A 22,507-nucleotide genomic window follows, 5' to 3' on the forward strand; every position below is an offset into this window, starting at 1 on the left:
CCTTTCTGTTGCATTTTAAGTGATTGTACAGCTTTCAGATTGCGGAAGGTTCTGTTCTCTTGTAAATGTATTTTCTTCTATCTATGCTTCAAAAGAATAGTGTATTTTAAACTGAAGAATATGATTATTTGTTCAGAGTAAAAGAACTAGCTTCCTATCACTTGAAAAAGTCTTTTTGTTTTGCTAGTATTTTTTTTTCCTGGAACCACAAAAATCATTATTTGGGGACCTAATCTACTATATCCTAGCTGATGGATCAGTAGTTATGCATACTGTGCCAATATTTTGAATCTCTGGGCTTTATTCAGCATTCTAATAGCTGTATTGTTGTGCCTCTTTTGTTACTGAAAGGGATTTCAATGAATCCTATTTTGAGGCTCCATTCAAGCTTTGAAAGGCATCTTTAAAATAGAAGAGGACAAAATTGGGGTTGTTTGGGTTTGCGAATGAGTGGAATCCATACTCTAGGCTCATAAGTACATATTGCAATATTGCAGCTTTTACTTTCTATGTTCTTTTCTTCCCCTTCGCACTATATAACAGTTGTGTCTCCTGTTCCTTTTTAAATTGTATGTAATGTTTGAAATTAGAGATGGAAAACAAAGCCTAGAAGAATAAGGAGAAAAGAAATCCTATGGAGAAAGTTTAAACAAATACTGTGTTATGAAGATAGCAGGACTGTAATGTGGAAAAGCTGACAATGGTAGGGGTGAAGTACCAGGGACTCTTTCTACCGTGGAAACAGTTTTAGCATTCATTTTCTATGCCTAACCCAGGGAACAGAAAGAAAATCAGTATAAATCATGAGGCAGACCAACTCAGATACTTTTTTTTCTCGAAGCAAACCGTATGTGAATTGTTACTTGCTGCTGCTAAGTCGCTTCAGTCGTGTCCAACTCTGTGCGACCCCATAGACGGAAGCCCACCAGGCTCCCCCGTCCCTGGGGTTCTCCAGGCAAGAACACTGGGGTGGGTTGCCATTTCCTTCTCCAATGCGTGAAGTGAAAAGTGAAAGGAAACTCGCTCAGTTGTGTCCAACTCTTTGCGACCCCATGGACTGCAGCCTACCAGGCCCCTCTATCCATGGGATTTTCCAGACAAGAGTACTGGAGTAGGGTGCCTTTGCCTTCTCCGAATTGTTACTTATCTGTCAATAAAATTATCTGGTGAATTCATTCAAACCAGAACCAGACTGGTTCTCAAGTTTCTGGAGCTGAGTAAAAGATGAGTAAAGTCATCATGTTTCTGCTGCTGCTGCTGCTGCTGCTAAGTCGCTACAGTCGTGTCCGACTCTGTGCGACCCCATAGACGGCAGCCCACCAGGCTCCCCCGTCTCCAGGCAAGAGCACTGGAGTAGGTTGCCATTTCCTTCTCCAACACCGTGTTTCTAAACAAAGGCAAATCAAAGGGTAGCTTTTGTTACATCCCATCTCCAAATTAAGTTAAAACAAGACCACAGAACATACTGATATCCCCATCTCCAGTGGCACAGAAAGAACTACCTCCCCACCAACACACCCAAAGTGCTGATTTATAGGAAACTGAAGAAAAACTACTGATAGATACTTCATGTATTTTGGGGTCTCACAAGAGCGATGTCATTTTACTTTGTAACTTTGTCATTGGTTTTTCCCTCTTGTTCTGCCGTTTGTGGAGGAGAACAGGGCTAACTGAGTTTGTAGTATTTGTTTGTTTGTTTGTTTTTGTATTTTACTCTATTTGGCAGAGGATGTTGGAGAAAAAAATCTAATGTCTGCAAATGGAAGGCATTAAGTTTTCCTACTTGTTTATTTTGCTATAGCTGTGTAGGTATTCAAATACCTATACCGATAACTATGTAGGTATTCAAATTGGTAGTCTACTTTTTTAGACTACCAATATTATTTATATAATAAAAATTTAATGTATTTTCAAATATATAGGGTTCATCTAATGTATGTTCTTGAAGCTTGGAAGTAAAATTTTGTTTTATTTTTATATAAAATATTTAATCCACACTCCACTTGCATTTTTTTTTTTTTGTAAATGAAGAAAAAATTGGAAAGAGTACTGATGGCTTGCTATATATAGACTTGTGAAAAACTACTATTTTCTATTTGCAAAAATTTACATATTTAAAATGTTATTTTTGAAAGAATTTGCAAATTTCATTCAGGGTAAAACTTCGTCGTTTCTAATAACAAATATGGTCTTTCTCATGAACATGAGGAAATTGTGACAATTTTTTTATCCAGGTGGAAATTTGCCATTTTCACAGAGAAATTTCTCCATATCTGTTGTGACATATCTTATTCAGCCTGCAAAACTGATATGAATCCATAAAAACAGAGACTAATAAAATATGTTTTGAAATCAGTAGGATTAAATGCTTGCTTTTTTAGGTTTCAAAATATTAAATAATAGACTTCACAACATTTTGTGTCAATGAAGTTATCTTAATCACCCCTGCAATAATAGAACTAGAAAAATACAGGACTTCTCCAAGACAGTAGAATTAATATTTTTTTCCTCTTTGTTCTGCATAACTACTTTATAGTAAATTCTTAGTGTGCAGCCCTTTACCCTGTTAGTGAATATCCTGTTAATATAATTTTCTAAATTATAGCTAAAATATAAATTTGAAAACAAAATTAATTTAAATCAAACAAATGGACTGTGACTAATATTTAAGCAAAAGTTTATAAGGAAAGATTTTCCTTAGGGCCTTGAACTAATTGATTCAGAATCTTCTTTTGATTCTTCAAATGTAGCCACCATAAAAATATATAGGTGTCCAGAACAGGTAAATCATAGATATATAACATTAAGTTTGCCTTTACCTAATTTTTCCAAATATGAAATTAAATGGAATCCTATATGATTGATATTGACTTGACTGACTTTTTTGTGTCTCTATTTGCTGTTCTCTTATGAAGAGGAAACTCCAAGTACCATTACTATGGGATTCGTGTCAAGCCTGATTCCCCTCTTAATCGCCTCCAAGAAGATATGCAGTATATGGCTATGAGACAACAACCCATGCAACAGAAACAAAGGTAGACTTTGGGATTGTCATGGACATATCAAAGTTATGGGTTTCTTTAGCTGTTTCATTTTTTTTTTCTGAACGAGTAGAACAAATACCTAAGTGTGCAAAAATGTCACTATTGTTGATATGCTTTCACTACAGACAGTTCTCAAATATGATTTAGAATTTCATTCATTCTGTTTTCCAAATCTTTTAAAAACTACTCATCAAACAGCCTGTTTGGTCCCTTTAAATAAACGTGACATCCCAAACTATTCCAGTAAGGAGTCTAAACACATGCTATAAGAAGCATCTGGAGAAATTTGTTAGTATTCATGAGCTTCTTGTTAATCTGCACGTTTTTAAGTCATTCTTTTTGACAGTATAAATTCTTGCAGAATGTTTGGGACTTCTTACCTTCTTAAGACACAGTTCTTACCTTTGAGGAGTTAAGAAATTAGATGACCGGGTCATGGGAATTTTTTTTTTAAGGTAACGCAGCCTGTGTGCATGCTGTCACTAGTCCTGTCTGACTCTTTTCGACTCTATGGACTATAGCTCTCCAGGCTCCTCTGTCCATGAGAGTCTCCAGGCAAGAATACTGGCGTGGGTTGCCCTGGCCTCCTCCAGGGTATCTTCCTGACCCAGGGATTGAACCCATCCATGTCTCTTACGTCTCCTGCATTGGTTGACAGGTACTTTACCACTACTACCACCTGGGAAGCCCTTAACGCAGCCTAAGAAATGCTAAAACAAAGCTTTGATCAAGGAACTATTGGAATACTTTGCCAAACTGTTTGAGCAAAGTCATGGAAAGGGAGGATTGGGAAGTTTCACAGAGACGGTGCTATTTGAGTAGGGAATTAGAGGGATCAGAATAAGAGAGGAACATTTAGGCAGAGGGAATAATGTAAACACATATACCACTGAGGCATAAAGTCCATGACATCTCTGGTGAATACACTCTGATATGGTGAGGTTGATATTGCAGGAGGAGAACTGAGAAGATTGGGTCCTTTAGGGTTAAGATTAGACTTGAGTGAGAGATGGGATTTTAAAAGTAGTTTGGATCACAGATGAAGGGATTTGGTTGTATATGGAGTTAATGACTTTGTGCTTAGAAACTGTCAAGACTTCAAAGACTTGCTTCCAAACAAAGCAGTAACATATTCAGATTTTGTCTGAAGAGATTACTTTTTGATTTGGGGCAAGACATATTTAGTGGGAGGAGACTGCAGGTAAAGGTGCTTGTTAATACAGATATAATTTCTAGTGCAAGTATTCAAGACTGAAGAGTCAGATCAAGATTGGCTATTAAATAAATTATGTTTCACAGATTCTCAAACTTAGTTTTGAAATTACTGATTGCTGTTTTTTGAGGTATAGTCAATGAAATCTATTAAGAAGAGTTCTAAGGAAGAAACATAAAACAGTCCCTTTTATATTTGGAAACAGAGTTTGTGTGAGTTGGAATAAACTGTTTTTTGTCTTGATTTACAATTACTGTTTCTACCTGTTAGTGACAACGCTTATAGCTTTTACTTTCTGGTATAGGGTCTGCACTCATGCATAGCAGCACTTCACATTGGAGATGTTGGTGCAATAAAGAAAGAAAAGATCAGTTCAAAAATAACATATATTCAAGCTTAAATACGAACAATGCCGTGGTAAATTGCACCTAAGATAGCTGAAGCTTACTTTATCCAATGATTTCACTGCAAGTTTTCATGGAAACGGAAGCCTTCAAGGAACATTCTTTTTACAAAGCCTGGGTTAGGAAACCAAAACCAAAGAGTTATAAAGGTCTCCTTATGAAACAGACTTCAGAGCTATAAAGTTTAATGAGCTATGAAAACCCTGCAATCCAAGTACTGCTTTTAGAATTAGATATAATATGGTTTTTAGAAGTGATATACAATTCTCAGTGATATTCATAGTTCATAAGACTTTAGTTTCTTACAGTGTTTGCTTTCTTATGAAATAAGAACATTAGAGAACCAAAGAAGTACTGAAACTTCCTTTAATTTGTTGTTGTTATTTGTTAATGGCACAAGTTTTGGATTATGGACAGTTTCTCTTGGCACAGTGTCTTGGATAATTGCGCCTATTATCAACTTCACCAACCCCTCATTGGGATTAGGAGGACAGAGGGAAATGCTTTTTTTTTTTTTTTAAGTATCTCTGAAGGGTTATATCATTGGCAACATTGATGGGCCTTAAGTGAAGCCAGTTACCCCACTGAGAGGAAACACTTGTACAGAAGAGGAAAAGTGTCTCTTCCTGAGTCTAAATGCAAGGGTTAAAGTATTTGTTGAACACAGTGAAAAAAGAACTTATTGTATCATTTGCTTTATAGCTTATAAAATAAGATGGTTCCAAAATTCAAATGAGTCTACTGAATGTATTAAATTTCACATAAGAAGAGACTGCCATTCATCCTGGTAAAGTACAAGGGACATTTGAAAAATTTAAAATAGTTTATAGCATCTACTAGTATTTAATATTTTAGAATATTCAAGTTGTTTAAATACATTAGAGGTTTTTTATGAATCTATATGTGCATATCTTCCATAGTGTAAATGTATGTGCTTCACCTGCTCCTATAAGAAAATTCAAGTATAAATAGTAATTATTTTATCAAAAGAAATCATTTTTTGGAGTTCAGTTTGTGCATTTTTTTTTCTCATTAGTTTGGAATCACTGTAGCTATAGCATTTATAATGATTTTTGTTTTGCATAGCTTTGTAATTTTTAGAACTCCTTTACATATGGTATCTAATCTGAAGATCTGATAGGGGAGTAGAGGAAATTTCCACTAGTAGAGGAAATTTCCACTTATCTGCAAATCAAATTCCCAGCAACACCACCATATGGGAACATAGCCATGAGTCTGGAAATAAATGGAAACAGCTTCTGATTGAAAAACAGATGTCACAGAGCCCATAGATTAGCTTAATTGAAAAGATGAAGCCATCCTCAAGTCATTTACCTAAAATAAAGGAGCAGATTAGAGCCCACTTGATTCATAGGCAATCGTGAGATATAACAGCTGGCAAGAGGAAATAAAAGTAGACAAGTGTCTTTGATTCCCTTTTGGGTTATTCAAGCCCAGCAATCTGTGCACATTCCATGGAGGAACACGTAGACCTAGGCACTCCAGTAGGCCCTTTAAGTAGCACTATAGTGACTAAAATCTAGTGATAACTATTTGGCATATTGATGGCATTATAGGTAATCAAAAAGAGGTTAAGTACTCTAATTAAGGAAGCAGGAGAACGTGTAATAATTGGGTAATTTTAAGACCTTCCTTTTGAAAATATTTCACATGAAAATAACTTCTGCACTTAAATGAGGTAATCTTCAGTTTCCAAAGAATTTCACTCATGGACTAATTTGCTTACTCTAATATAGACAATAAATAAATTAGGTTAGTGTAGAGCAAAAAGGAAGTGAATAATTTTCAGCTATATGATCTAAATAAAAATCTTTGCTGCAGTTTCTTTTTAATATTTAAAAGACGCACATAGAGAGTGTTGGCACATATATTCTTCCAAATTCTAGTAGCAAAAGTTGTGGAATAGAGTCAAGTGCTTTTGACAATGTGCTTTGCTGCATTTGATTCCTTCACCAAATACGTAACAATCAATGGTGCATATAGAATATGTCCATCACATCTAAAAGCGAATTCACAGAATCATGGAAAGAGCTGGAGCAAGGGGTCACCTAGTGCACCTAAAAGTGCAGTTTTCTTGATGAGAAAACTGAGGTCCCTAAGAGTAGGTGATATATCAACAATCATATAGAAATCAGGACAAGAACCCAGGCCTCTTAGCTTTGATCTTATAAGAATTCTTTCCCTAAAGAGGTAGTATAGCCCAGAGAGAAATGTACACATGTAATTAAAGTTTTACATATGAAATAAAGGGGAAGATTACAGTTGAGTATGTCCTAAATAAGTGAAGAAATGTGTCACTTCCTGACTCTGTGAACAATCTCTTCATAGCAATTGGATTCTGTGAAAAAAAGGCATTTTTGCTGCAGTGAGGGGAGGAAAATAGAGGCCAATTGAAAAGCAAGGCTAGTTGTGCTTTGGCTGTAGACAGATGTGAAAGCATGCATGTTCCTAAGGAGTGAGGGCAAAAACTTCTGTCATTAGAAGACCTTTCTTAGTATAGTTTTGTAGACTAGTGAAAAGAATTCTATATTTAAAGGTTGGAAATAGGGATTTGAGTACAGGCTGCTTGGCACTTTGGTGTGTGTGACTGAACTTCCCTGAACCTCAGTTTTTTCATCTGCAAAATGGAAATTAATAATAATAATTGTTGTTGTTGTTGTTGTTCAGTCGCCCAGTCATGTCTGACTCTTTGCAGTCCGATGGACTGTGGCATGCCAGGCCTCCCTGTCCCTCACCATCTCCCGGAGTTTGTCCAAGTTCACTTTCATTGCATTAGTGATGCCATCCAGCAGTCTCATCCTCTGACGCCTTCTTCTCCTCCTGCCCTTGATCTTTCCCAGCATCAGGGACTTTTCTAATCAGTCATTTGTTCATATCAGATGACCAAAATACTGGAGGTTCAGCTTCAACATCAGTCCTTCCAGTGAATATTCAGGGTTGATCCCCCTTAAGATTGACTGGTTTGATCTCCTGTGTCCAAGGGACTTTCAGGAATCTCCAGCACCACAGTTTGAAGGCATCAATTCTTTGGCATTCAGCCTTCTTTATAATCCAGCTGTCACAATCTTACATGATCACTGGAAAGACCATAGCCTTGACTCTACGGACCTTTGTTGGCAGAATAATGTCTCTGTTTTTCATCACACTGTCTAGATTTGTCATAACTTTCCTGCCAAGAAGCAGTCTTCTGATTTCATGGCTGCAGTCACCGTCTATCATTGTCTGCAGTGATTTTGGAGCCCAAGAAGAGGAAAGTGAAAGTTGCTCAGTCGTGTCCGACTCTTTGTGACCCCATGGACTATACAGTCCTTGGAATTCTCCAGGACAGAATACTGGAGTGGGTAGCCTTTCTCTTCTCCTGAGGATCTTCCCAACCCAGGGATTAAACCCAGGTCTCCCACATTGCAGGCAGATTCTTTACCAGCTGAGCCACAAGGGAAGCCCAAGAATACTGGAGTGGGTAGCCTATCCCTTCCTCAGGGGATCTTCCCGACCCAGGAATTGAACCAGGGTCTCCTGTATTGCAGGCAGATTCTTTACCAACTGAGCTATGAAGGAAGGGGAAATCTGTCACTAATTCCACCTTTTCTCTTTCTATTTGCCATGCAGTAATGAGGCCGGACGCCACAATCTTAGTGTTTTTATTTAGTCTTAAGCCAGCTCTTTCATTCTCCTCCTTCACCCTCATCAAGAGGCTCTTTAGTTCCTCTTCTCTTTCTGCCGTTAGAGTGGTAACATTTGGACATCTGAGGTTGTTGATGTTTCTCCCACCTATCTTGATTCCAGCTTGTAACTCATCCAGCCTGGCATTTCTCATGATGTGCTCAGCATATAGATTAATCAAAGAAGGTGACAGCAAACAGCCCTGTCATGCTTCTTTCTCATTCTTGAACCACTCAGTTGTTTCATACAGGGTTCTAACTGTTGCTTCTTGATCTGCATACAGGTTTCTCAGAAAACAGGTGAGATGGTCTGGTATTCCCATCTCTCTAAGAGCTTTCCACAGTTTGTCATGACAGAGGTGCTGATGAACCTATTTCAGGGCAGGAATAACAACTCAGACATAGAGAACAGACCTATGGACACAGTGGGGAAAGGAGAAGGTGGACCAAACTGAGAAAGTAGCTTCGGAATACATATATTACTATGTGTAAACTAGACAGCTAGCAAGATGTTGCTGTGGAGCACAGGGAGCTCAGCCTGGTACTCTGACAACTAGAGGGGGGTATGGGAGGGAGATTCAAGAGGGAGGGGACATATGCACTCCTATGACTAATTCATGTAGATGTATGGCAGAAATGAACGCAACATTGTAAATCAATTATCCTCCAATTGAAAATATTTTTTTTAATTAAAAAAAAACAAAAAACACAAAAGCACTCAACTCCTCCGCCTGCCCATTCTTCCTCCCTTCACCACCCCCTCCGTGGGCATTGATCCCCTGGGTGCTCCCCAGCAAACTTCCAGGATACAATTCTCTGTCTCAAGATATGTTTCCTTCTTCTCTATAGCAAAGGGAAATATACTCAGTATTTTTAAATAACCTACAAGGGAAAAGATTCTGAAAACGAACTGTATTTTATATAATCGTTGAGCTGTACACCTGAAACTAGCATGATATTGTAAATCAACTATACTTCAATTTAAAAAAATTAAAGACTAAGGCTGTTTTGGAGAAGAATGAAGGTTGGAAATTGGGCAAGTTTGGCTTTCATTTCTTCACACCTCTGGGCCAGTGGTTTTCAACTGTGATTGATGTTAATGGTTTACAGTTCCTTTCCTGACCATAAATTCCCTGAGGTCATTACTGAGATAAGCATCTAGGACTGGTAAATTGCTCTGAGGCAGCTGAAGGTGGCAGGAGTCTTTAGTGAGAAGATGATCAGATGTCTGTGCATTTGGCTTTTGGAAAAAAATAAGGAATCTTGACACTGAGGTATTTAATGTTTACTATACTGCTGCAGCAAGTCCCTAATGTAAATATATTTTCCACTGAAGATAGAATCGTAAATAATCACATTCAGTAATTATTAAGTATAGTAATTCATGTAAAGTTTGTTAATATTAATTCTTCTGATGAACATTTATTGAACTTGTGAAATGTTCATTTATATGCAAGATCTCATTTGGCAATTATATTGTTTGTTATTTACTGATAAGGAAACAGGCTTATTTAATTTTGCTTTATGCAAGAAGCTCACTAATTTATTTTTTCCAAGATAGAGCTTCAGATGCCCTTTTTTGTTTTTGTTACTATCTTGCAGTCAGGTGGAGTCATGTTGTCATTCTCCAAATAAAGGAAGAGTGGAAGCATTCCTCTAGGATCAGTTTAACAGAAAGGACCAGCTATACATAAAAGAAGTACCATAAAGGTGTCATACATATTTGTAACAAGAATATATCAGTTCTACATAGTTAAGCCTAAATTACCTACAATAGGAGAACTCAATGAAAGAATTCATGAGCTAAGGGAATTGTATATGCTTCTTTCAACAGTGCATTTTCAGCACCTAGGAGAGCAGTGAGCATCATTTGTGAAATGAATAAAGGATCCACAGGCTTCTGTTTCAGCCAACAGCTTCAACCTCTTCCCTGCTTCTCCCACATTTCCTACTAAAACTGCTGCAATGAACTCAAATACTCCCATTTGAATTTAATTTTTCCTACTCTTCTTTCCCAATTATAGATGTAGAGCTAATGACGAGACAAATATAGAGCTACTAACAAAGATTGAAAAGTTGTAATAACTGTCATTAATCAGCAGGGTTGATGCTAGAAGTCAAGATAGAAACATTCAGTGTGACATCAAGAAGTCCATTACTATTCTGAAAAGATGACACTCAACATTATTTTCTTCTGATCTGTTCATGTTTATATCATTTGATTTACTTCATACCTTAAGTCACCTAAGAATTTTCTGGGACAATTTTTCCAAAGGGAATGTCATGATTCCTGCAGAAAATTTTAACCTTTTGTCCCAGTTATGAGCTCAACATTTAGGTTTGCTCATGCAAATCAAATGATTTTGTACTCTCTATAGTTACAAGCATAATGATGACTCTAAATGCCTATACAGCTCAGATTTTACATCTTGCTTGTGCATTTTTCTCCTGGTTCAAAGATAGTTGTCCAAATGGTTCATTTAGTCTGTTGAAAATCCTTCTACCTGTTACATTAGTTGAATGTGATAGTAAATATATACCCTTCTTTGCCTTCCATTGAACTCCTTCAGTGTCTGTATGTGTGAGATTATTGACAGAATTAGATATTATTTTACAGTAGAGTTACAGCTGTCCAAGTTCTAAATAACAGCTATGACTAACCCCATGGGGGAAGATTCCTAATAATTTTCCAAGTTTCTTTGTTAGTGACAGGTTTCATGCATAATGCCCAGCTATTAAAGCATTAGAGTTTCTTTGATTTCTTAATCATTAACAACTTTAGCTCTGATTGCCCATGGAGTTGCAAGCTGTTAAAATTATCGTTTGGCTCTTACTAATTTTGAAACCAAGAGCTGTTTGTTCATTTGATGTAGCACAGGTCTTTATCAGAGCACACACAACTCAAGAGCACTAAGAATCTACTATAAGAAAGCCTATTATAAAATAATAAATTTGTAAAAATAAATGGGAGTAAAAGGAGAGAATTCTTAAACACTAAAGAGTTTTGTTTTTTGAAAGATTCAACAAATTTTTTTCAGTAGAAAACTTTTTTTTTGGTAATTTTAGTATTTAAATAGAGATTATTTTATTTAGAAAAGATAGAGACATGGCTGGTTCTTGTTGATGTTTGAAAGAAAACAACAAAATTCTCTAAAGCAATTATCCTTCAATTAAAAAATAAATTTAAAAAAAGGATAGGAAATCTGAAAGCTGTGTTTCAGTGCTGTAAGGTCACTTGAAATTCAACCAGAGCTAAGATAATGTTGGATTATCATGTAAGCCAACGGAATATTAAAGCATCCTGGAAAATTCTATGCATACGCAGCCTTTTCAAAGCTATGCCCCTACAATACTTTACCTATAGTAAAGTAGGTATTTGTTATCTAGGTTTTCTATTTGTTAAGATCAATTGATGGTCTGATACAGTGAAAGGTGTTACCTTGACCATTCATTCATACATTCATTTAATCATCCACCATCTATTCAGAGAGAGTTATTTATATTCCAAATATAGTTTATTGAAAAAAATTGAGAAATGACTTATAAAAATGACTTTTCTGTAATGTTATGGTTCTATTTCTACATTTGACTGAATGAATTTATTATTGGGTAAAGATGCTCCTATAGACTAATTCTGTGAAGACTACCTAAGAAATATATGAGAAGCTAGTTAAAATAATAAATTCCTAATCCCTATTCTCAAAGATTTTGTTGGATAGATCTACGGTAAGCCTAGCATTTGAATTTTTTTGAAACCTACTCAAATACTGATCAGAGAAGGCAATGGCACCCCACTCCAGTACTCTTGCCTGGAAAATCCCATGGACGGAGGAGCATGGTGGGCTGCAGTCCGTGGGGTCGCTGAGGGTCAGACACGACTGAGTGACTTAACTTTGATTTTTCACTTTCATGCATTGTAGAAGGAAATGGCAACCCACTCCAGTGTTCTTGCTTGGAGAATCCCAGGGACGGGGGAGCCTGGTGGGCTGCCGTCTATGGGGTCACACAGAGTCGGACACGACTGAAGTGACTTAGCAGCAGCAGCAGCAGATACTGATATATAAATAGCTTTCAAAACTTAATATAATATCATCTATAACTATTTCTTCCAAGAAGAGTCAGTTACCACATGTATTTGTTTATCTTATGTTTAATGTGGCTATTCAACTTCCTATTCAACTCCCTCCTTCTCTGGGAAGCCCCAGTGCTCTAAAGTAATGGCAGGGATAGGATGTTATCCTTAGATAGGACATCAGAAAAATGAACATCCAGCTTTCCTCAGTTCAATATTTCTAATTTCTTGGGGTTTCTTTCTAAGTATTAATTTAGTACCAGGCAATACCTGGCGTTTGGAAATGCCACTACTAGGAAAAGTCAGCACTGCCTGGAAGCTCTCTCTTATTTATAGGCCCGCACTCATACTGTTCTTGTATATGAGCTATAAATCTTCCCTTCCGATGTCATTCTTTTTCAATACTTACCTGTTTGGCTGCATCAGGTCTTAGTTGTAGCACGTGAGATCTTTTGTTGTGGTGCATGAACTCTGGCTGTGGCACACAGGCTCAGTGGTTGCAGTGGGCAAGCTCCAGAGTGCACAGGCTTTAGTAGTTGTGGACTGTGGGCTCTGAAGTGCTTTGAAGCATGCAGTCTCTGTAGTTGTGATGTGTGGGCTTTGTTGCTCCGTGGCATATGGAATCATAGGTTTCCCGACCAGTAATCGAACCCATGTCCTCTGCTTTGCAAGGTAGATTCTTAACCACTAGACCACCACAGAAATCTCTTTTGTCATTCTTTATGTCACAAAACCCTCCCAAACTTGTCTTCACAGCTTTTTCTAAAGAGATACAACATAAGCTTCTGGCATGTAGAGGTCCTATTACTGAGGCGAAGGGCTTCCCTGGTGGCTTTGACGGTGAAGAGTCTGCCTGCAATGTAGGAGACCTGGGTTTGATCCCCGAGTCAGGAAGATCTATCTCCTGGAGAGGGAATTGGTAATGCTCTCCAGTATTCTTGCCTAGTAAATCCCATGGATGTAAGAGCCTGGTGGGCTACAGTTCACGGGTCACAAAGAGTCGGACACAACTGAGTGACTAACACTTTATTATTACCCAGGCAAGCAAAAATAGAAACACTTAGTGCATTTTCACCCAATCCATTCAATCCATCATTCACTTTGCAACCCTTACTCTATGGTTAGAATTAAACCTCCTATTGCCCAGTTTTGAATGTATTTTCTTTTTTTTATCTTCACCTCTTCTTTAAAAGATTTGTTCTTAAGTACTGACCTGAAGAAATTTCTCCAGAATTAACTTATTTCCTTTTTTTCTACAAGCTAATCTTAATGAATTTTTGAATCTCCTATATACTAGAATATACCTCTAATCAGTGCTTCTCACTCAGTATCATTACTATTAAGTATAATCATTCATTAATTATAATGTATTGTGATTTGAGTGCTTATTAAAGATAACTCTCATCTTTCTGAGGAAGTAGCTCATTTTCCTTGCAGACTATAGGCTTGCTGAGCACTGTGTGCAAGTAAAAGATGACACAGCACGTGTACAATGTCTGTATGTCAGTCTGAGATGACTATATGTCATATCCTTTTACGGTCCTTGATATTTGTGCCTGCTAAACATCTGTAGTACACTAGATGCTGTGCAGGACAAAGGAAACTGATAAAGCATAGCTGGACAAAGTCTAATAATTACTCTCTCATCCTACATTGAAAATTAATATAATTGAAGACTATAGGAAATATTTCCATTTTGCTCTTCTCTAGAGTAAGTAATTCAAGTCCCTTTAACCACTTTTGTTTATTAACTCCGTGATCCCCAAACTCTATTACATAAATGAAGAAACATAGTTAAACAATTTTAGCTTCTTTTATTAGTGATATAAAATTTCATAGTTGAAAAAAGGAGGCTAAAATCAAATGAAACCTGGAATGGATCAATGAGGATAAAAGCTTCTCTAACTGTATTCCCTAAAGATAAAATCATTAAAGTCTTCTAGAACAGAATGGTTAGTAACTGCTCCCCCACAAAAGTACTCAAAGTTCTTGCCTCACAAAGGATTTTTTCTTTGCCGCTCTAAGATGATTCTTTAAGGAGGGGAAAAATCAGAAAAACATTCTTTTTTTTTTTTAATAAATGGCACTTCTAGCACACTACAGTACTAAACCATGTGTTATCTCTTGATGTGGCCCCAATTGAAAAGTACTTTCAGATGTTTTTTTCCATTATATAAAAGAATAGGCTTGAGTTCTTTTATATCATTAGAAAATAACAACCGACGTTTTGGTGTACAGGGTCATCACTAAAATGATAACAAGAATGAAGCGTGTTGTATCCTTTGTTCACCCTGTTCATCTTCTGACTTTAGTTTTGCTTTTCATATAGTTCTTTGTGAGATTCCTGTCACATAAAAAATACAAGTAAATGTCATTATGAGTGACTCTGCAGTTTTTCATGGAAGTTTCATTTATCTAAGTCATCATAGCATTCAAAGTTGAATTGCTTCCTAAGGCAACCTCAGCATTAGTTTGTCTGATGTTTCACCCGGTTCATTCATTTCCTATCTGTTGTCAGACTGTAGGCGTCTTTGAGTATATCTTGTTCATGTATTGGGGACATTGCTATTCACAATAACTTCATATTAACACACTATTAACAGTTAACTTATGGTATCAGTGTAAGAGTCAAGTATCTGGATGGTAAGACTATTAGGTGGTTCTGTTTATAAATAGATTTAGAAATGGGGAGAAATGGAAGGACAAATATTATAAAGTACATAAGTGTAGATAATAAACTTATTGTAGATTTTAACATTTTATTACATTTATCTGTTTTTTTAAATTTCTAAAATGAATAAAAATATTTGAGATCTTAGAAACAGAAGAAATTATAGTTGCTGCTTATTTCTTATTTTATATTTTCTTATCTTAGGAGACTTACCTATGCATTTTTCCTATGGTATTTCTCTCCCAGGTGTCCTTCTTTCTTGCCTATGCTGTTGAAGCATATTTTTTATATTTTAACAGTATGGAAAGTTCTTGAGTTTATATGACTAGGACCTAAAGATAAATACATAACTATAGGTGACTTTTATTCTTTTTACTTTTTAAAATTTGATGACTCAGGTTTATAGATGGATTTTTGCATGCGTTTTGCTACAAGCTGATGCTTATGGTCTTTATATTTGCAGATATGGACAGAAGTCAAGGGAGATTAATGTGTTGAGATGCATGGGAGGTTTTAGGTGATATGGAAAACAGTATGGTTGAGTTTTAGGCTGAACCACATTTTGGAAATATTAATTGAATAAAAGCCATTTTAAACATTTCTCGGGCCCAAACTCCTAGATTTTAATTCAGATTCACATCCCAATGTATTTAAAATGTTTCTCCCTTGATCCATTGGCCATTAAGAATTATGTTCAAATAGTGTATTAAAAGTATAATCATGGACTTCCTTACCACTGCTGTCCAAAGAAATATCTCATAACTCTTTCATTCTTAGCTAAATTTCTGAATTTTTGAAAATGGGTGCCCTTCCTAAGTGCTTCTCCTTTTTTCTTTTTACAATTTAAAAAATTTCCTCATCCTAACTTTATGAGACTATCAAGGAAGAAAATCTTTTACAATTATCATGAGACAGTTAAAGAAGATAAAATTGAATGCCTTGGGAGTTTTGTGTAGTACAAAAAAGCAAAGAATAATTTGGTTTATTTGTTTTTTCCCATCTAATATTTTTAGGTACAAGCCTATGCAGAAAGTGGATGGGGTTGCAGATGGTTTCACAGGAAGTGGTCAACAGACAGGCACATCTGTTGAGCAAACTGTAATTGCCCAAAGTCAACATCATCAACAGTTTTTAGGTATGTTAAGGTGTAATGCGTATTAGTTGTTATTGGAATTTTGAAAACAAGAGAACTACAGTAGTGTTTTATCCAAGTACAATGTCTATTACAGGTATTAATTACATAGATTTTTCGTGTGTGCTGAAACTATACACATTATGTGATAGTTCTAGTTCATTTCTACTTTTTTTGTGTCCGCTAGACTTATTTTTAAAAATCTCAAGCTATGTAAAACTTTTAAATTCATATGAATTAAAGGCTCATTTCTGTGGAATTGTTTCCCGGAATTTGTATTAATTGGGCTTTTGTGATCAAAATTGTGTTGTAGTTTCAGTAGTATTAGTAACTTCAAGTGCCAGAAGCAGTTCTCATTTCCTATGTAAAAAGTTGCATATGCTACAATCTCAGATTAGAAAAAATTATAAACTTTTAAGTAATTTATTCTTTTAAATTGATCATAGTATTTCCTATTTTTGTAGTTTTCTAAATGGTATACATGTTTCTTGTTACTTAGGAGTTAAGGAAGTGGAACTTGAACATTTTGCATATTCCTGTAAAAGCTAAAAGTGCAAAATGCCATTTTGCACTTTAATTGACAGCTTTTCTAGGGATAAACATGCATAGTTTCGGTACAACAGATCAAAATTAGTAGAATGTATCGGATGTGTATGTGTCTGTGTGTGTGTATATGTGTCTATGTGCGCTCTCTGACAAAGACAACTAAAATGTACTCTCAGGACAGAATAGCTGCTGAAGTATGAGAACATTATGGTGCATTCACAAACTGGAGTCTTCAAGTATATTCTTATAGACATATGAGCTCTCAACAAGAATTTTTATGTTTCTTATTTTATGTTCTTATTTCAATTATAATCTTTAAAAAAAAAAAAGCATATTTTGGATTACCTAGAAGACTAGAACGAATACTGTTCTGAAGATTTAGTTTCCACATTTGCATTTGAATTTATGATAAGGCTGGCACCAAAGTGTATTGCATTAATTGTCCAGAGCTAATGAGAAAAGAACAGACTTACTATGTAAATTACGGCTTCATCCCAAGGGAAGGCTCAATGATGTCCCAGTGCTCTGTGTGGAGGAAAGTTTCACAGCTTATTTGAATATAGAAACATAATGGGAGAACCAGCCACCATGAAGTATGTGTTGGTTGTCAAACTCAAAAGTTCCTGCACTGCAGCAGTCAATACCATATTCATGTCATGAAAGATTCAGTTATAGGACAGCATCATCATCTATCATACAAATTAACATTGTTAATTTAATGTTATTTTTTTAGGTTTCTTTATACTTAGTTTGTAGGTCTTTTGTTTTATGATTATATGAGAGGTATAAGCATAATGAGTTTAAAGCTAATGTATTTTATATACCTAAGTAACAAAATGATAAAAATAACTAAAATTGATACTGGCCAGCTCAAGGTATTTTTCTTATCATAGGGGTCCTGTATTGAGAGACACTATGATATGTTATTTCCAGTATAATCATAGTGAAAATTTAGTTTCTCCAAAATTTTAAAACTATTCCCTCTATTCTTTTGTGCTGCTGCTGCTGTAACTTTGGTTTATAAAATACTAGTCCTTAAAATGCAAAGTCCTTACTTTTTGGACCTCTGACCTTTAATTTTTTTTTCCTTTTTAGTCTGCTTAAATTTTCCTTCATTAGTCTTTAATTGGCACCATCCACAGTAACTTTTTTCCATTGTGTTGTCATGGTAACAGATGCATCTCGAGCACTTCCAGAGTTTGGAGAAGTTGAAATCTCTTCTCTGCCAGATGGTACTACCTTTGAGGATATCAAGTCACTGCAGAGTCTTTATCGAGAGCACTGTGAGGTAGGTCTTTTCAAAACATAGTATGGACACAAGCTAAGTTTTTCCAGACAACTGGCTAAAACAAATACTCCAATGTATTCCTAGAGGACAGATGAAGTTAGTTCATATTTCTTTGAACACTGATAAGCTGTTTTTTTCTTGTCTCAAACTGGAGAAGTGAAGCATGAAGGGGAGAATAAATTTTACTTTCCATCCTCTTAGCCTAGTCTGATACGAATCCTTTGATGAAGCAGTTCCACTTCTAGGTACTTATCCTAGAAAAATCCTTACATGTGGTTGAAGATATAAGTGTATAGGGAACTTGTTGCATTATGGTTTTTAATGCAAAAGATTGATTATAACTTCAGTATCTAACAGGGACTGAATAAATAAAATATGGTATAATCTATAGAGTTGAACACTATGCAACCATTAAACAGAATAGGCAACTCTAAATGTGCTTTTGTGGAACAAGCTCCAGGATTTATTTTTAAGAAAAATGCAAGATGTAAAACAGTGAGTATAGCATACTATTGTTTTCATGAAAAAGAACATGCTGTATACATCTCTCCAGAAGAAAGAACAAAATATTAAAGCTGGTTGCCTTTGGGATCAAAACTGAGTTTAAGGAGTCAGGGGAAACAGGCTTAATTTTTTAATACACCCTTTTTAATCTTCTGAATTTTATACTGTAAATATGTATTTTTATCAAAAACTATTTTCTAGAAATGTTTAGGCATTCCTTCCAGGGATCATTGAGGCTCTAGTTTTGCTTGTTTCTTTTTGACCCTGAGTCTTCTCTTGGTGTTTTCCATCCCTCCTCCTACTTCCTTTCTTATTAGCCCAGATCAGAATTGGATACGTTGTCTCCAGGAGGTGAATTCTCTCCAAGTCCACATATACTGGCCACTTACCTGGCAGAAAGAAGATAGCAGATTGCAATAGGAATTTTCTAAAGTATCCCTCCTTTTCAAAGAGGAACTGTTTAGAATTTAAGTAGCTTTATTCCAGGGCTATTTATGATCTACTTAGAAGTAAAAGATAATCCTTGGGCAGTCCTCCTGACTGCTGACGATGCAGTATGTAGTGAGAAGTCTCAGCTCATAGCATTCACAGGTTTTTTTTTTTCCTACTCCAGAAATAAGAACCGCTTGAGTGAATCTGAGTGCTTGTCAAGGGTGCTAGGTTATTAACAACCAAGGGCAAGTTCTCTCCTTATTAACAAATCATGTGCCATAAGTATTTTTCAACATGTCCCGCCAGTTTGTTCCCAACATTTCTTGTTATGATGAAAAACACTGTCCATTTCTCTTCCACTGCTGTACTTTTTCCAGTATTAGAGAATTTCTGGATGATCCTTACTTATCAAGGAAAAAAAAACTTCTCTTTTGCTTTCTATGTGAATATCATGTCTATTCAAAGGTTTATGTATAGATGCTCTAATCATTTTCTCATTGCTCTGTGTTCAGGTGAAACTCGCTTCAAGCAACCCAGCCTATACAAATATAATTTAGATTTTTTTTAAGTTTATCATATTATTCAAAATATAACTTGGGGAATGATTATTTACAACTCTAAAGAATATACACTAAAATCAATCTAAATGAAAAACTCCCCCAATAAAGATGAAAATATTATTTGGATTATAAAATTTTCATTAATTGTCAGGAATACTCTATATGAGGGCTTCCCAGGTGGCACTAGTGGTAAAGAGCCTGCCTGCCAATGCAGGAGACATTTGAGGCGTGTGTTCCATCCCTGGGTTGGGAAGGTCCCCTGGAGTAGGGTATGGCAATGCACTCCAGTATTCTTGCCTGGATAATCCCATGGCCAGAGGAACCTGGCAAGCTACAATCCATAGGGCCGCAGAGAATTGGATGCAACTTAGCGCATGCACACTGTATATGAAGAGAAAGGAACATTTATAGTAATTAATCTACATGGGAAATGGCAGTTCATAGAATGATCCTCATTTGTTTCAGAGTTACCAGTAGTCATGGCCACTCTCATGGAACATAAAGTCATCTATGAAAAGGAAGTCCCTAATTATTGTTTCCTGTCGCACTTCTAAACTTTTGATGGACAGGTACTTGGGTCTCAGATCCAGTCCTATAAATGGTGGTTTGCTTTAGGCTAGTGGCATTAGGATTATTTTAAACTATATTTGCCATACATTTTAGTCTGAACAAATTTAAAAGTGGGTGGACAGATGACAAAACGTTTTATTCATTTGTGAATGAGGCTGATACAAATGTCCTTTCAATAGAATTATTTGAGGTTATTTAATTTGAAGAGATACTTAATTTAAGGTGCACTGAATTTGTTACTTGCCTTATTTTATTTCATATTTCCTATTGTTTATGTTTTTAAGAAAGAGTAACATACCTATTTTGACTGTTATTTGGAATTCTCATAGTTGGTTTATCAAAGATACTTTGAAAGGATCACTAGTTACATAAGGAACAAATATAAGTTTCAATACAAGTTGCTCTAACAGTAATTTTTCCTTTCTATATATGCATAGTGTTCCTACATCAGTCTCATAACTAGAGACATATAAGGTATTAGATCAGATATTACTAGTTGCTCCATTAATAGATGTCTGTCAGAAGAAGCCTAAGTTAGAATCTTTCAAGAAAGCAGGTATAATAATTTGCCTCCTGAGAAGGTTTTGGGTTTTGCTGGGAGCAGCCATATCTGGATGCCCTTTACTTTCAGGGCTTGCTTTTGCATTTTTATTGTTGCTGATATTAAAGGGTGAGGAGTGTGATATTAATTTGTCCCCTTCCCTTCATTTTCATCATCCAACTACTTGCAACATTTCCTTCTAGTTCCCAAAACATGCTCCCAAACAAATTTTACTTAATATTTGAATTGGTCTCAAAGTGTCTTTGTGTAGAACATTAGTTATTCTCTGTACCATGCACAAGGCCAGGTCTACACAAGTAGCACATACTCCAGCATTAGGAAGTCATGGTTTCCTCTTTCTTCTTTAAATGTTCAGATTGATTCTCTCAGTTGCTTCTTCTTGTCTCTTAGTTTCTGTGAATTTTGCAGATCTTGAAGGTGTTGTTTTACGTGTTTTTGTTCTCAATGCTGATGACATCAAACACATTATACTGAGGACTTGTCTTTTATACTCAAAATAATCACAGAATCACGGGATCTTTGCACAAATAGGTTATTTAGTTTTATGACTGCCTTTATCTGAAGGCAAATTTGCAGACTAATTGCAATGACAGGGTGAAATTAAATATGATCATCAAAAGCTAATGAAAGTGGCAAATTTTAGCATCATCGAAAAAAATATCTTGATGCAGCTGGAGATCTGAGAAAATTAAGCAGGAGAGGTGAGGCCCATGCCCTCAAGGTTAAAAAGGAGAGAGAGTCTTACAGCTTCTCTCTAAAGGGAGTGTGTGCAAAGAGGAATGAGAGGAAGCCACTGTGTGACCACAGAGAGGCTTTTTTTCTGCCAAGACAGGCACTACCCTTGGAAGGTCAGCCTAATTCTAGTTTCTGCCCCCAGCCTCTGCTTGGCTAGGAATGCTTCAGAAGCCATGGTCTGCAGCCCTAGGCCAAGCTAACTTAGCCCTAACTCCATCTGCCACGCACAGGCACCTCCACACCTTTATCTTTTGCCCTCTTTTAGGACCAGTGGACACAGTCCAGTGAAGGCTGATGTGACTCAAATCTATGTTCTGTGCCCATATGAATCTAACAAGAGTGGAGGCAACCAGGGAAGCAGTGGGTTAATGGGTGAAAGAAAGCGTAGGGAAGCAAGCCTGATAATAGAGAGAAAAGAGGTAAAAATAAGGGTGGGGTGTGAGGTCATTCTGAGAGGAATACAAGTTACCCTTCTTAATCATTTATGTATGAGATATTTTCCTCCTTGTCTCTAGCTAATCTCTTTTGTGTTCCCATTTCCATTGGCAAAACTTAGTCTAGTTTCACTATGTCAGTTTATGAGCCCAAAAGTATCTTTACCTTTTAAGTCTTGTTACAGTATGTACTCCTCACACATCCCCATAAGTGATTTTGTAAGGTAATATCAATAACCATTTTGTTTTGTAGGCAATATTGGATGTTGTTGTGAATCTTCAGTTTAGCCTGATAGAAAAATTGTGGCAAACATTCTGGCGCTATTCTCCCTCAACTCCAGCTGACGGCACTACCATTACTGAGTCAAGGTCAGAATCAATATGCTTTTCCAATTCATTTTCATGGCTGAGTAGATGTCACAGCTAATAAATTAGAGATATGTATACCAGTTGTGAACCTTACCTGATAACCTTAATTGAAGAGATTGAAATAAACCACAAAGTACTCTCTTGAGGTTTCAGCGTGTGTATTATAGCTCCCATTTTTATTGATTTGGGGGACTGCGGTAGAACTATTTCATCCTCATGGGTTTAGTATCATATCTGCCTTTCATACTGTCAGAAAGTCTTAACGTGCATAGGCAGCTCCGGGGGAGT

At 36.3% G+C, this 22,507-nt stretch overlaps 1 protein-coding gene across 3 annotated transcripts in view; it reads left to right on the forward strand.

The window, feature by feature from the left end:
- The window catches only part of RFX3 (regulatory factor X3), a 331,048-nt gene that overhangs the window by 250,898 nt on the left and 57,643 nt on the right, over window positions 1-22,507 (forward strand). For all 3 annotated transcript variants that reach the window (XM_027549369.1, XM_027549367.1, XM_027549370.1), the window contains 4 exons: window positions 2,916-3,035; window positions 16,101-16,222; window positions 17,941-18,053; window positions 22,104-22,219. In XM_027549369.1, the coding sequence (XP_027405170.1) occupies window positions 2,916-3,035; window positions 16,101-16,222; window positions 17,941-18,053; window positions 22,104-22,219 (471 nt within the window). The remainder of the gene's footprint in view (window positions 1-2,915; window positions 3,036-16,100; window positions 16,223-17,940; window positions 18,054-22,103; window positions 22,220-22,507) is intronic.

The sequence above is a fragment of the Bos indicus x Bos taurus genome, chromosome 8 (assembly GCF_003369695.1).
Source record: "Bos indicus x Bos taurus breed Angus x Brahman F1 hybrid chromosome 8, Bos_hybrid_MaternalHap_v2.0, whole genome shotgun sequence".
Classification (NCBI taxonomy): Eukaryota; Metazoa; Chordata; class Mammalia; order Artiodactyla; family Bovidae; genus Bos; species Bos indicus x Bos taurus.